The 14,731-nt window shown below is 33.2% G+C and overlaps 1 protein-coding gene and 1 long non-coding RNA gene across 2 annotated transcripts; one reads left to right on the top strand and one right to left on the bottom strand.

The window, feature by feature from the left end:
* Positions 1-3,999: 3,999 nt before the first annotated feature.
* Positions 4,000-7,110, bottom strand: LOC108209972 (ubiquitin-conjugating enzyme E2-17 kDa). Its single transcript, XM_017381197.2, has 5 exons — positions 6,954-7,110; positions 6,783-6,871; positions 5,908-6,035; positions 5,340-5,444; positions 4,000-4,377 (listed from the first exon to the last, which is right to left on the bottom strand). The coding sequence occupies exons 2-5, from the start codon at positions 6,850-6,852 to the stop codon at positions 4,234-4,236; spliced, it is 447 nt and encodes a 148-aa protein (XP_017236686.1). The 5' UTR covers positions 6,853-6,871; positions 6,954-7,110; the 3' UTR covers positions 4,000-4,233.
* A 2,437-nt stretch (positions 7,111-9,547) lies between these two features.
* Positions 9,548-10,373, top strand: LOC108208666 (uncharacterized). The gene is made up of 2 exons (XR_010288506.1): positions 9,548-9,988; positions 10,072-10,373. It is a non-coding gene; the product is annotated as an uncharacterized LOC108208666 (long non-coding RNA).
* Positions 10,374-14,731: the final 4,358 nt, after the last annotated feature.

The following is a 14,731-nucleotide window of genomic DNA, read 5'->3' as shown; positions in this document are numbered from 1 at the left end:
TTGCTACTCTACTTGATAGATATGTGTCTTGAAATATGTTATGCAAGTTATTCTAAATTGTCCATGTTTAACTGCTTAAAGTTGACGTCTTCATCATGATATTTATTGTGACATGATATTGCATGAGTATATTTTAGATACATATTAATAGACAAGGAGGGCTGATCACCCATCCTACTACGGTTGATCATTATCGAATGATGATGACGACAACACTACACATTACACAAATAACTTACGACGCCACGAATAATGATGCATTTCAACATTATGTATTTAAACATTACATAATCACAATTACAATTACGAGCTAAGTTTCAAGAGGGAAAGGCCTTTTAACTAGCCTACGAATGCATGCATCGACGTTTGAAAATAAACAAATTTTTCGAATACATCAACGTTTGAAAATTATATGTTTGTCGAATACATATACTACGTGCACCAACGTTTAAAAAATAAGTTTGTCGACTACAGTTACGCATATTACAAGTTATAATACATCGACGTATTTAACATACATGTCGACGAAAACACCACAAAATCACGCAAGTCACGACCTTTGGTCGGACACATGAATTACAACGTACATGTCTACATGTCATCACTTACACGTGTCATAATAGATTGCATTGACTACATGTCGCACATTACAATTACAAGTGCATATTACGGTTACAATCAACATATCACGTTATAGTCACGATGACGAGTTACAAATCATGTCTACAAGTTACATATTACGAACGGAAGACATACTACAAAACACTTTACGTGTTGGTACTCCTATTCATTACGTCATGGCCACTCCAAATTCAGGGGTCACATGAAACAATTTCAAGCCATGGACACATAGAGCAGCTGACAATGACAAGATTATGTACAACATCTTACATATGTCAGAAGACATCTACAAGGGGCTTTACATATATAATGTAAAGCAAAGTCATACAACTTGACATGTTAGTATCACGGGGTTGATTTCAACTACATCCAAGCCTACAAACAACTAAAATGAATACAAAGTGTTCTCATCGTAGAATATCTTGACAACCATAACAACTCGAGATAACACTATAACGACGCAACGAGATAGAGACTCGATACAAGACAATGGAGAACAAGACAAATCGACATGACATGATCACATGTTGCGAGCATTAGTATTTTGACATAGCATCGGTGTTCCTATCTGCCATGATCTGAGAAAAACGGAGTGGTCTAGAAGTAATTTCATTGGTTGCATGTCTCCACCCAATAAAATTAGGGGCTATTGTTATGCCGGGATTTTACGCACAGGAGATGGTACAAAAATAAGTATTATATTTGTTATATTTAATCGAGATTACAGCAAACAAGATAGGCATATGAATGATTCAAAGGAAGCCGCATTTCGAGGAAGTTAGTTCAGTGTTGAAGTAAAGATAAGGAAGTTGGAAACAATCACGTATGCGGGGAGAGAAAATAGGAGTTAGTGGAGTTATAGGACTCTAGCCAAGGGAGTTATATAAGCATGCAAGTACTGAGGGAGAAAAAGGACAAGCTATTAACTTGAGCTATCTACAAACACCAGCCTATCAAATTAAAGTTACGTAGCATACATTTTTCTTGAATGACCAACACACTTTTATAAACCCACTCCTTCATCTTCTACCCCCAGATCATTCACTTTCTTATGTATAGACCCCAAGACCATTCCTCATGCACATATAGATACATACATTGATGCACAACGGTCTTATCCTCTCCATTTTCTATCAATAGAGTTCTACATCCTCATCTCCCTCAAGTCTTCACGTCGACGGGTACGCACTGCCACTGACGGGAACATCTTCTGATGACGACGACTGCGTTTATTTATACTTGTATCTTGTTTTTATCATACTTGTAAGCTCATACTTCAACATTATAGTGGATATTTGGTTGGGACATTCCCACCCGCGGTTTTTAACCTTTTACAAGGGGTTTTCCGCGTCACCAAAATTGATTGTGTTCTTGTCTTTTATTTTCTTTTCGATACTTGTCCATTCGATCTTCTAAATATTCACACATAAAAACACTTACTCCATTGTTATAGAAATTAAATAGGCTTGGCTTTTAACCCTGCAAATTTTGGTAAAAACAGTATCGATAACGCGGAAAGAAATTCTCATACATGATTAATCGATATCTTTATTTGATAAGTGTGATATGGCCAAGACAAAATAAAAGCCTGTGGATTTCTTGGACGCTGCCAAAACCGGAGTGCATGAATCCATAGACAAGAGACAAGTAAAGAAAATACATCATATTCGACAAAATTTATAAATGCCTGATTATTTCAGATTTGTTTTACTGCAAAAACAAATTACATTAATGTCTGTATTGTTTTGTTTCATGAGCTTTATTGATTATCGTTTAAAATTATTGGTAAGTGGAATATTTGGGTTGGCTCAGTGATTAAGCTCTAACAAGTTGTGTTAATCATCGTCTCCAATGTTGCTTACTTTGAGCCACGAAAGCAAGTAAAATATCTTAGCGTTTTTAACGGTTTGTTTATGGAAGCTAATCATGGTCATCAAGAATATTTATGTCTCGATCATAGATTCAATGTGCAACATGTAGTTCATTATTATGTATTTAAACATGTGTGTTGAATCATGATTTTAATCGTAAAATCAAAATTTTGGCAACAGTGGAATCAAATTTTAATTGATTTTTATCTCCAAATGATGATTTGCAAAATAATTTATATTATTCTCAGATGTAAAACAATGTCATTATCTAACTCCTGATTACAGTACTCCTTCCTTCTCTTTTATTTTCTATAAATCATTTTACATTATTTGACATGAATTTTTAAAGTGCATAAAATATAACTTTATAATTTTATTATATAAATTTCGTATTTATATAAAAAATTTCCAAAAATAAAAAATTAATATACTTAATAAAACTACATTTATAATAGTTTAAAAAACGTGTCATCTCCTATATATAAAGAAGCTAAAAGACGTCGCAATGAATTTCACCCTGCATGCATGTGATACTCACTTGCCAACTTGTGCAATTTGGAGTTTGGCACTAGATATTTACATGCCATTCGTCTCCAAAAGCAAGTGATTATTATTAACTCACACTTAATTACCCAAAATGGAAGATTAGACTGGAAAGTCGGAATGATTACTCAATGATACTAATCTTTAATTGATCATTAAATTATCTTTAACTTCAATTGGATACGTAGTCTAGAGCACGTATAGCACACTTTTATCTGTAATGTGGTAATAATGTGGGTATGTGGTTAGTGTATTACATGATACATGTTTTCTGGGGCTTAAGTACTCTGCTCACTCGTGCTCACTGCCCTTTTGGTCGAGCATAAAACAAACTTTAATTACTTTATAACCAAAAAAGACAAAGTTAAAGTTTTGATGCTTTCAGGATTAGGGAACAACACGGCGAGCCCGCATTTCCCGTCCTAGAAATATTCGTGATTAATTATTGAAATGAACCCTTTTTTTTTCTTTTTAGGAAACAATTATTGAGATGAACTTAATTTGATCTTCCATTTTTCTTTTCCGAAAATTTAGTAATACTGTTTGTAGTCTATCCGATTTCGCATAATAATATAGACGTAAGGGTTGTCACGTGCGCTATTAGAATTTTGTGCAGCTAAAGAGGTTTTGGAGATGCTTTAAGACATCGTGCGTCGACGTTTTCTAAAACAAAAGTGTAGTTAGTATCTACTGTCGCCGGCCCACCTCAGTACATTGCCTATAAAGGTGCAGACCATATAATAGCGGCCCATACACGATCCATTAAGCCCAAAAATGACATTAATAGTGGAAATTCACAATTGTTAATTCGAGATAGTACTCACACTTTCTGCCTTGTTTTGGCCTCCCATGTCAAAACATTTGGAAGGCACCAGAGAGTAATTATACCATGAATAACAAAACAAACTAACAAAGCAATACTGAATTCAAAGAGACGAAGAGAAACAAAAACATACCACGGCAATAAAAAAACATTGAAACATTCTTGATTCCATTTTTCAAGACAAACCACATACAAAAACAAAGCATAGTTGTCTTTCAACTTTCGAGGAGGAAAGTTTCAGAGAATCCAAATCCATCCATCTTGCAACAGACAGATCATACTTTCATTCATTCATACAATACAATGATAAATCCCAGGCCACAAGTACACATGTCTATAGAAACAGGCGCAAGGAAATCCTCCTGATGCATTGCCCTAACCCATGGCATACTTTTGGGTCCAGCTTCGGGCCGTTGTCTCATACTTGCTCCTGTCCGTCTTGTACATGTGGGCTATCTCTGGTACAAGAGGATCATCGGGATTTGGGTCCGTCAACAAGGAACAGATTGACAACAAAACCTGAATATACAAACACAGATATGAAGTATATACACAATATGGCTACATAGGTTGAGATTGTTTTGAACTGTAGATTGTTTGTTTATTAAAATTTAAAATGTTTTAATGCATGCCAGTACACATTTGCAGAGCACGGGCACGGGTCATGTGACTAACAGCAATCTAGCAATAGGTTCATCAAATCACACAAAAGACTGACTTGGTGACTTGTATCATGATCCATACTAGAATCTGAAATTTAAAGTGCATAGAGTCCAAAACAGCCTTGACTTATGATTGAGAAGGTAGACCAACAGATCAAGCTGGCCAATCATATACTCTGTTCGTCCCTTTTATTTGTTAACAGTTTTCCTACATCACTTGACACACATTTTAAGATGCACATAAAATATAATTCCATAACTTATTTGTGAAATTTCTGAATAAAAGTTTAAACATTAAATTTTTATTCAGAAGAAACAAAATGTTAAAATAATTTATGAAGCTATACTATATAGGAACCTTAAAATGCGTGCCGAACCCTCCGCCCAAAATGTTACTCCCTCTGTTCCGTTCAATTGTATACGTTACTTTTTAGCACGCTTTTTAAAGTTCTTTTAAAGTATAGTTCTGTAATAATTTTTTAATTTTTTTTCCTGAATAAAAGTTTGATGTTTAAACTTTTATTCAAAACAAAAAAAATTAAAAAAAAAAACATTAAAGAACTCTACTATATATAAGAGCCTCAAAATGCGTGCACACAGTGTACGTATATAACCCACCGCGATGGAGGGAGTAACAATCAAAAGGCCACAGAGATGAGATGGATACAGGACATATAGTTAAGAAAATGGCTGTTGGATTTTTCTTCTGTAACATATTCGTCGTTTTTATCCAATATCAAAGTATCTCGAGTCTTGATTTTGTCCAATGGTGAGCTAATCTTGTCTTATAAACAGCTGTCAAAGTTATAGAGCAAAAACCTTGGAAATAGTAAGAGCAGGACTCCATTGCTCCTTTAAAATATCAAGGCAGATACTGCCATTGCTATTGATATTTGGATGAAACACTTTAGTCCTGAAAGCTACCTGCAAAATTTAATTAAACCATATAAAAAATGTAGAAACAGTGACACAAGAAATAAATTTCAGCAAAATATTGCCTTCTTAGCGCACATAACTTGACACAAGATGACTAGTAAAACATATACAACATGTATTTAACAAAATGTTTCATATTCAAATGATACACACAAGAGAAACTACAAATCCAGTTGTTTCTGCTACATAAAACCTAAAAAAAATTTACCATATTCCTTTTAAATATGTAATTTTTCCAGGTGAAAAAGGCACAATTAGAGGCTATCAGTTCCAGTCCACAGTTTAAACTCCAAATTTTTTGACATCTTTTATAGGTAAGAAACAGAGAGTACTTGTAATTTATTAATCAACTACTGATCTTTATAACTCATTGAAATTCAACCCCTTGTTTCCTCAAGAAAATATAGATATCAAAAGAACTTATCACATGATTCTTTAAAATACAGGATACCTTAGGTGGTTTGAAAGGATAATCTGGTGGGAAGTGGATAGTAACAAGAAACACGCCACCCGCATAAGGACTGTCAGGGGGTCCCATTATAGTTGCTTGCCAATGAAACATGTCCTCGGCAACTGGGCCTATAATTCAACACATGCAGGAGAAAAATAAAAAAAAAGAATAAAATATTGCACAAACAGATACCCCCACACTTTCAGGTTACAGTATAATCTGACCATATATTCTTAAAGTAGTGTCTGAACAAGTGTGTTGCTTAGAGTTGTTTCTAACCCTTTAAAGGAGATGGAGGGTGCAACAATACAAGCTAACCGGGCTTGACAAGTTTCATTAATAATACACATCATCACATATTACAAAACAATACTTATTAAAGATGTGGAACTTAAATGTTTACTACTAATGTATTTAACCTCGAGGGATATAAATACAATCTATGTTCAAAACCCAGCTATAGCTAAATCTGAGTTCAGCTCCAATCCTCTTCAAGAACTGAACACCACACACACAAAAAAATATCCTAATTTCACCACTTAATACAAGTAATTTAACAAGGACTTCGTGAAGTAAAAGAAGCTGAACCAAAAACAATACCACAACGAAAACTAGAAACAGTACACTAAACCCCTAGAAGAGCTGTTGCCATAATTCAACATAGGTTAAACCTTCAACAGCAGTATTAGCTTCCGATTTGCAAGAAATCCCTTAATTTTAAGACGACAATTACTAGAAAGATTCACAAATACTAATTATATGAACACAATAACAAACAGACAAAGTAGCATAACATATATATATAGAGAGAGGGGGGGCGGGGGGGAGGGAAAGAGGGAGAGGAAGAGGGAGGGGGAGGGGGAGAGAGAGAGTACCAGCGCTGCAAGAGGTGGGAGGATCTCTCTGGAGATCCTTGAGCTCCTTCAAGATCCGCTTGGAGGCCATCGCAGACTATATCTCCCTCCTACAACACCAAACCCTAGATCAACTATTTCACAACATCTATCTACTATACATAAAGAGAAATCGTGAGAGAGAGAGATTACCTCGAGATCCTCGCTTTATTATCAGAGAGATAGAGGGGAGGGGGTGTTTGATTCTTGATTGATTGAGAGAGAGAGTGAGTAAGAGGCGTCGTCGGTGTTGCTGGTTGGTTTGGTTTGGGCTGTTTCTCTGCTCACGCACTCTCAGCCCACGAACCCCACCTGCTCAATCACTTTCTCATTCTTTATCTGTCCCACACCCTTTACTGGGCCCACTCTTTCTACTCGTTTCACTGCTGTGAGCTAGGGTTGTTTTTTCTTTTAATGGGCTGGACTCGTTATGATTTTATCGTCCTCCTATTCATGGGCCCACTCAAGATCGAAGCCGAATGGGTTGGATAATTCAACCAGGCAGATTTGTTACTTAACTGATCAACCCGAAAATAACTTATTTTAACTCGATAATAATAATATCAAGTTTATAACTTATATTTTTTTGTCATAATTTTATAACTTATATCAAATAAAATATAAATAATTACTTTTGTTATGTTTATGATTATTTAAATAATATGTCAATATATAACACATATATGTCAATAATATGTTATTTACATATTAATTTACAGCGGCCGGTATATACTCTCTTCGTTTTGAAATATAAGCTGCTCTTTTTTACATGTATATTTAAGTTCTTTGACCGCATGTTTAAAATTATTGTTTTTGAATTTTTTTTCTAAACAATAATACCAATCATATATTTTTATTTAAAAAAAGAAAATTTTAATAATAATAATAATAATTTTTAATATGAGGTCAAAGTATCTGGTGCAAAAAAGTCAATCGCTTATATTTCAAAACCGAGGAAGTATCCCTAAATAAGGGGGAAAAAAAAAAAAACAAACCAACCGAGGAGTATCCGAATTTCCATGCTTATCTGCCGAGGGGCTTGTAATAATTATAATTAAATATTTATAAAAAAACAAAGCGACAAGTGAATGTTAAAAACCCTTGTCTGGGTCTGGTATGTATTCTTTAATCATTCACTTTTGAGTTTGGTTTTATCAGATAATGTTTAGGATTACAGTTTTACCAAATTGGTTTTGGATTTGGTTAATTAGATTATTAAGATTAATATTAAGTAGTTGTTAGTATAAAAGATCGACAAAGATTAGAGAACAACAGAGTGATTTCAAATTCTAGACTGCATAGAATTGTGAATTACAGTACTATTAGGACTTTGGTGATTGGAAAATTACATCTTTATTTTCTTTTTGTATATAAGGATTGAATCTTTACAAAGATTAGAGAAGAAGAGATTGGTAAAATTTATGATAATTACAACATGTTTGTAAAATCTATGTGCAGCTCTTCTGGGAAGGGAATGTGTTTGCAAGGTGATGATGGCTTTTTTGAGAATCTTCCGGACGAACTTGTTATTCTTATTTGTTACGAAACTCAGTAGCAGCAACAGCCATGACAATTACTTTCTCGAGGACTTGAAAACATTAGGTCAGTGCTCAGCTGTCTCTAAGCGTTTTAATGCCCTTACTTGTCTTGTTCCTACACTTACCATTAAGCATCTTAATATCGCAATGTTGTGCGACTACTGTCCTGCGATTCTCAAGAAATTTAAGCACATTCGTTCTCTTCAAGTCACACACTGGTCTAGTACTGAAAAGCAGATGTTTTGTGAAGATAAGGCACCCCCTAACATCCTCCGCGAAGCATTTTATAAGCCACGTAATTATTGTCTCGCAGTTGTTTCTTGGAAAAATACCTTCTACTACAATGACCAAGATATGCAATCTCGCATGCTTTCGGATGTTACTCCCAAGGATAATGAGTACTATGAATCAATTAAGAGCCATACTAGGGACATGATTTGTCTTCATCACATGCTGGTCTCCTCAATTAAGGACCACAAATATCTTCAAAGAGTTGTGGTTACTGACTTGAAAAATCGGGCGATATTGACGCTTGAAGAGGACACACTAGCTGAGTTTAAAAATTGTAATAGTACTAACCTTGAACGAGTCGACGTGCATTATAGGTATGGTTCTCTCAGTAATTTGGATGTTCCGATCCTGAAGAATCATTCAAGGCTTGTTTTGAAGGACGTATGCTTTAATATCATTGAATGGTGGGAAAAGACAATGGATGATCACACCCACAAGGATGATGATGGGGGTATTCCAACTGGCCTACCTGGAGGAATATTGTTAAAGACAGTCCTAAGAAGCATATTGGAAAGCCCTGCTAATGTGGAGGTCAACGATGACGAAGCTATGCTGGAAGTTCTTTCATGTTTGAAATGTGCTGGACACTTACTTTGAATGTAAAATTATTCTCCGTCTCCTTGGGAGTTTGTGCTTGTGCTGCTTTGTGGCTTTAATTTATAGTTGGATCTCTGGTCTCTCTGGGAGTCCAGAGAACTATCCTGATAGCAAAGGAATTGAAACTAATGGACATACAGGTCCTTTTTGTAATATCTTATAAGTTGCTTATTAATTAAAGTACACGTATTTTTTTTAATTTATAAATTATTTATAAGAAATCTCAGACAAGATTGCAATCTAAGTAATTCTATTAATGACTTTACTAACTTCAGTTTCTTGGTTACTTGCCATATCAAAATCTTTCGAGGCGACAGAGTTACCAGGTACTTTATATACGTGCCTCTCTATTTGTTCAACATGTTTATATTTAGTTGGAATATGTTTTTGTTTCTTTCGATTATGCCATGAAGTATAAACTGATATTATACTGAAGACCACTTATTGTTCTTGCAGTGAGGTTGGCCAAGTTTATACCACGCAAGCAGTGGGTTGTTGCTGGTGCATATGATATGTATATTGGTGTATACAATTACAATACCATGGATAAGGTCAAAGTCTTTGAGGCACACACAGACTGTATTAGGTGCCTTGCTGTTCATCCAGCCCTTCCCCTTCCTTATTATAAAGCTCCGGGACTGGGAGAAGGGATGGATGTGCACTCAAATTTTTGAGGGTCATTCTCATTATGTCATGCAAGTTACGTTTAATTCTAAGGATCCCAATACTTTTGCAAGTGCATCCCTTGATCGTACCATCAAGGTATTTACATGACTTCCTATAACGTCTTTCCTAATTATCCGTTTGAATTTTCTTGCAATGGATAGTAATGCGTTCTCTTGAAGATATGGAATCTTAGGTCTCCTGGTCCGAACTTTGCATTGGACGCCCATCTGAAAGGAGTGAATTGTGTAGATTACTTCACTGGTGGAGATAAACCATGTCTCATCACTGGTCCTGAAGATCACACTGCTAAAACATCTTTTTGATTGTAATCCCTGCGATTGTGTGTCTGAATTGTATGAAACAGGTGTGGGATTACCAACCTAATTAAGAGTTGTGTTCAGACTCTAGAAGGTCATACACACAATGTGTTTGCTGTTTGTTTTCAACCTGAACTTCCAATAATAATAACAGGTTCAGAGGATGGTACTGTGCGTATATGACACTCAACCACATATTGGTACATTTTTTGTTTCTTGGAACTGAATTACTTTAGGACTGCTATGTAACATTTGGTGAGTGATAAATAGTCATATTTACCAAACCAGGGTTATATAGACTTCATCAAGTCATCATAAGTTATTAGCTCTGCCGTTTTAAAGGTTAGAATATCACTCTGTACACATGATTGAATACTAACCAAGTTCAGTTACATATATTCAGCCTGTGTCATTCCTTGTTTGAGTACAGAAACCATAACCCCTTTGTAACTCTGGTTTCTTTTGTATTGTTGTCACTATTATCCCCTAATTTTTTACCTTCCAGTTTATGTTAAGCAAGCCCAGACTGCAGTTACTAGTGGATAAACAAGATAATAATTGCAAATTTAGGTTACTATTTAGCAATAATGATTGCACATAATTTGTTATCTAAGTCGATTCCCCTCAAAAATGCCGATCTCAAACCTTTCCCTTCTACCTATTTCCCAATCTCTATCCCTTGTCATATGTATCTAGGCAATATGATTATAAAACTATTAAACCAATCCAAACCAAACCAAAATTGTGGATTTGGATTCATTTGAAATCATTTAGAAAAATGGATTGGTTTCTAGTTTCTAGATCCCATGATTCGAACTCATTATCTTATTTGGAGAAGTCAAGAGTTTGAACCACTACATCAACTCACACACTTACACACACTATTGTTATATTTAGTATTCATTATTGTCACTTGAGTGTATTAATTTTTGTTGATTATATAATACTTATTTTTACTTACTAAACTAGTTACCCATAATTCAAAGTAAAACCATAACCACATTTATTAATATATGGTTTGGAAATGATTTTGGTTCATTTCTCCAAACTAAAAGCATTTTATAAGAATCAAAACCAAACCAAAACCACATTTTGCCCTCTGCATGTATCTTTGTATCGGTCAGCTTATGTGATGTTAGGTTCGGTCAATCTAAGCAGCTTATGTGATGTTAGGTTGCGTTGAGCTGTTAGGTTGCGTTGAGCTGTAAATTTCTAGATTTATCGTGTTATTCCTTGGCTTCCTCGTTGTCTTCCACTTGGATGGACTTCAAACTATTTGGGCTTAAAATAAATGTTTTTTATTTAAAGTAAAAAAAATTAAGTAGAAATTAGAAATTAATTAAGACTTACAAGTGATTAAAGTGTTTGGAAAAAAAGTATAACATATAATTTTATTCCTCCTTTTTAAATAAAATCATTATCAATTAATAAATAATTTACAGAAAATTCGGATCGTCACGGTGTACTCTATAATTTTTTTTCTTAAAATATTTAATATAAAAAAAATAAGCTATACAAGGTAATCGAGTCCAAAAAGAAGAATTATTTACATACGTCTCCATATAGATGTTAAATAATTTAAATAACAAATGATATTTGGTTTTAAAAAATATTTAAATCTTAGTTATCAAATCATACATAATTAATAATTGCATCATATAACTTTTATGTATATAAAATTTTAAATATGCGAGTCATAACTCCGGATTTTGGTCGATCAACTATTTATATTTATAATAATTTAAATATATGATTGGTCTAAAAACATAAATATATATGAAAAATAATTAAAATTATGTTAAAAAGATGAAAACTCTAAAAATAAGATCTATGTTATATAAAAAAAAATATAATTAACATTCAAATTAAATCAAAAAATATAAAAAATTTTAATTATAAATAATATAGAAGTACAATAATTATTTAAAATGATTAATTAGATTACGTGCATACGTACTACAACCAGTGGCTATCCAGCTCCGAAAGTAACCGAGGTCGTATATTTTTCAAAAGATAATTAATCAAAATTTTAAAAAAATTAATATTCATATTATGTAATTCTTTACCGTTTCACAACATAAATAAGTTATGTTCATCTTGATTAGAATGATAGATAACAAAATGATAACATAAAAACAAAATTTTAATATTCAAATTATATGATTTTTTACCGTTTCACAACATTATGTAATTATATGAAATTAAAAATAGACAGACAGAGAGAGCGATAACAACGTTGCGGTAAACTTATACAACGCAAAAATTGTGAATAGTCCAACAAAGAAGGAAATTTATGGTAGCCTCGACCGTTTTGGAATCGGTTACGACGGCGAAAACCCATGTACTGAGATATATTTCTGTCGAACTTCGGATTAAGCCGGAATCAACTCATTAATATATTGATTAGTGGTAGATCTTTATCATGCAAAGTCCATAATTAAACAGCTCAAATTGCAATAAACTACTGGGAAGCAGAACCCATAATTGAGAGCTGAAGATTACGAGTAAGCTGAAGGGAAGCAGAGCCCATAATTGAGAGCTGAAGATTACGAGTAAGCTGAAGGAGGGGAAGTGTTTTTTGTATTTTTATGAGCCAGTTTTGAGTGTTTCCAAGAACAACTCAATATCTAATCTATCAGCTGCACATTTTGATTTCATAATTTTTTTATTTTCTATTCCTTATCATAAAAAAATCTATGCAATATAGCTAGATTTTTGTATGCACATTTCCCGCTGATATTCTTATGCTAAGCAATGGTAAAATTACTTGAAATATAATAAGAACTTCATCATTTAATAAGGCTTCATCTTGTAATATCAAGTCTTGGTAGCTGAGTTTTTTATTGGAACTGTGTACAAAGTGGGTCGTGGTGGAATCAATCAAATATTTTCAGCTAGAATTTGAGTAAAAATATTTAGATATAAATTTGGAATACTTATTATTTATCTAAATTGTTTAGTCGAGTTCAAAAGCCCATCGGATCTCTGCAGAACTGATTTAGCATTTTAATTATAATATGTTTGACAACCCCTCTTTTAAAAATAAATTCGCTATTTATTTAAATTCGCTATTTGATAGGAAAATATTTGAAATTCGCTATTTGATAGAAAAATAAAAATTTATATTTAAAAATTATATTATATATTTTTAAGAATATAAATATTTATTTCTGAAAAATAAGATTTATAAACGATAGAGTCAAAGAAAAGGAAGACCTGAGTGAACTTTTACACATACGCACGGGGAGGTTCGATTTAATAATTTTTAGGAGTTTTTCATAAATACCTAAATTCAAAATTGTTTTTGATTTTTAAAATATTTTATAAAATTATATAAATTTTTGAAAATAACTATATGCAACCCTTTGCAACTATATTCGCAACCAGAGACCAATTAACTAAGTTGTATATGGCTGCATCTAGTATTTTTGCAAATATTTTCTAAAAATTTAGTATTTTTATAAATTTTTTCAAAAGATAATAAAGTTATATAAAAAGTTGGAAAATATGATATTTTTGATAAATTCTCTAATTATATACTTATATATAATAAGCGTAAGGGAGATAATTTGGTCGCATGGTCACATGGTCCAAAAGCTTATCATCCGTTGGATCGTATATTGAACAAATAAGTACCGTTAGATTAGAACAAAATTAACTTCTAATTCTATAAGGCAACTGATATGCATGTTTATAATTGTTTTTCTGAATCCAAAACAAATTCTGTCTTTCACATGTTTATGATTTTTTTTAATCCAAGATAAATATTTCCTATTGTTCGCACAAAATCACGCAAGCGTACGTGGTCACAAGTAGTATATAATATAATTCAGTTCGTTCCCACAGAGACTGGTGTATTCAAGAAATATGCACTTATGCACCAATGTATGATTATTATTCAATGCTTAGACAAATATCCAATTGGGTTTTGGTTTTCTACTTAACTAATTCGAATTGAATTATGAAACTAAGAATTATAAACTAAGAGAATAACGATTTACTAATAAAAATAAAACATGGGATTCTAGCTTCATTAACAACTTCATTCAGAGTTATGCCTTTATTCGATTGTAATGGTTGATAGCTAATCAGATAACACGAGACTGATACACGCTAATTGTCGTTATACGTGCACCATACTGCTACACATCCACAATTAAGATAGAAGGTAAACAGACACCAATTATGCTTAGACCCTATATGTCTATAGAATTTGAAAACATAACGGTTGAAGAGCAAGTTATCTATCAAGATTACATAGGGCGATGCAAGATGGGTAAAATCACATCACAAGTCATGTTATCGAACACGAAACCTATGCTCGCATGGCAAGTTCTAAATCAATATATTCACTGTCGCTTCAATAAAGATTAACAAGCAATCTTAGATGTTAGCTACGCATCCAAGACGAATAAGCACAACCAATACGAGGAAATCAAACCATCACATATGAACAAGACAAATTAACTACTGAAATTCATCGATAAATCCGCTAAAATCCCATGACAATGATTAGTTCATA

This window comes from Daucus carota, chromosome 2 (genome assembly GCF_001625215.2).
Source record: "Daucus carota subsp. sativus chromosome 2, DH1 v3.0, whole genome shotgun sequence".
Taxonomy (NCBI): domain Eukaryota; kingdom Viridiplantae; phylum Streptophyta; class Magnoliopsida; order Apiales; family Apiaceae; genus Daucus; species Daucus carota.
This window is presented reverse-complemented; position numbering and strand designations above follow the sequence as displayed.

Coding starts and splice junctions, on each gene's coding strand:
- LOC108209972 (XM_017381197.2), bottom strand. CDS start 6,852: ATGGCCTCCAAGCGGATCTTGAAGGAGCTCAAGGATCTCCAGAGAGAT. Junction 5,445..5,907: donor ATCCTTTCAAACCACCTAAG/GTATCCTGTATT, acceptor TAAATTTTGCAG/GTAGCTTTCAGGACTAAAGT. Junction 4,378..5,339: donor CTGCTCTTACTATTTCCAAG/GTTTTTGCTCTA, acceptor TTGTATATTCAG/GTTTTGTTGTCAATCTGTTC.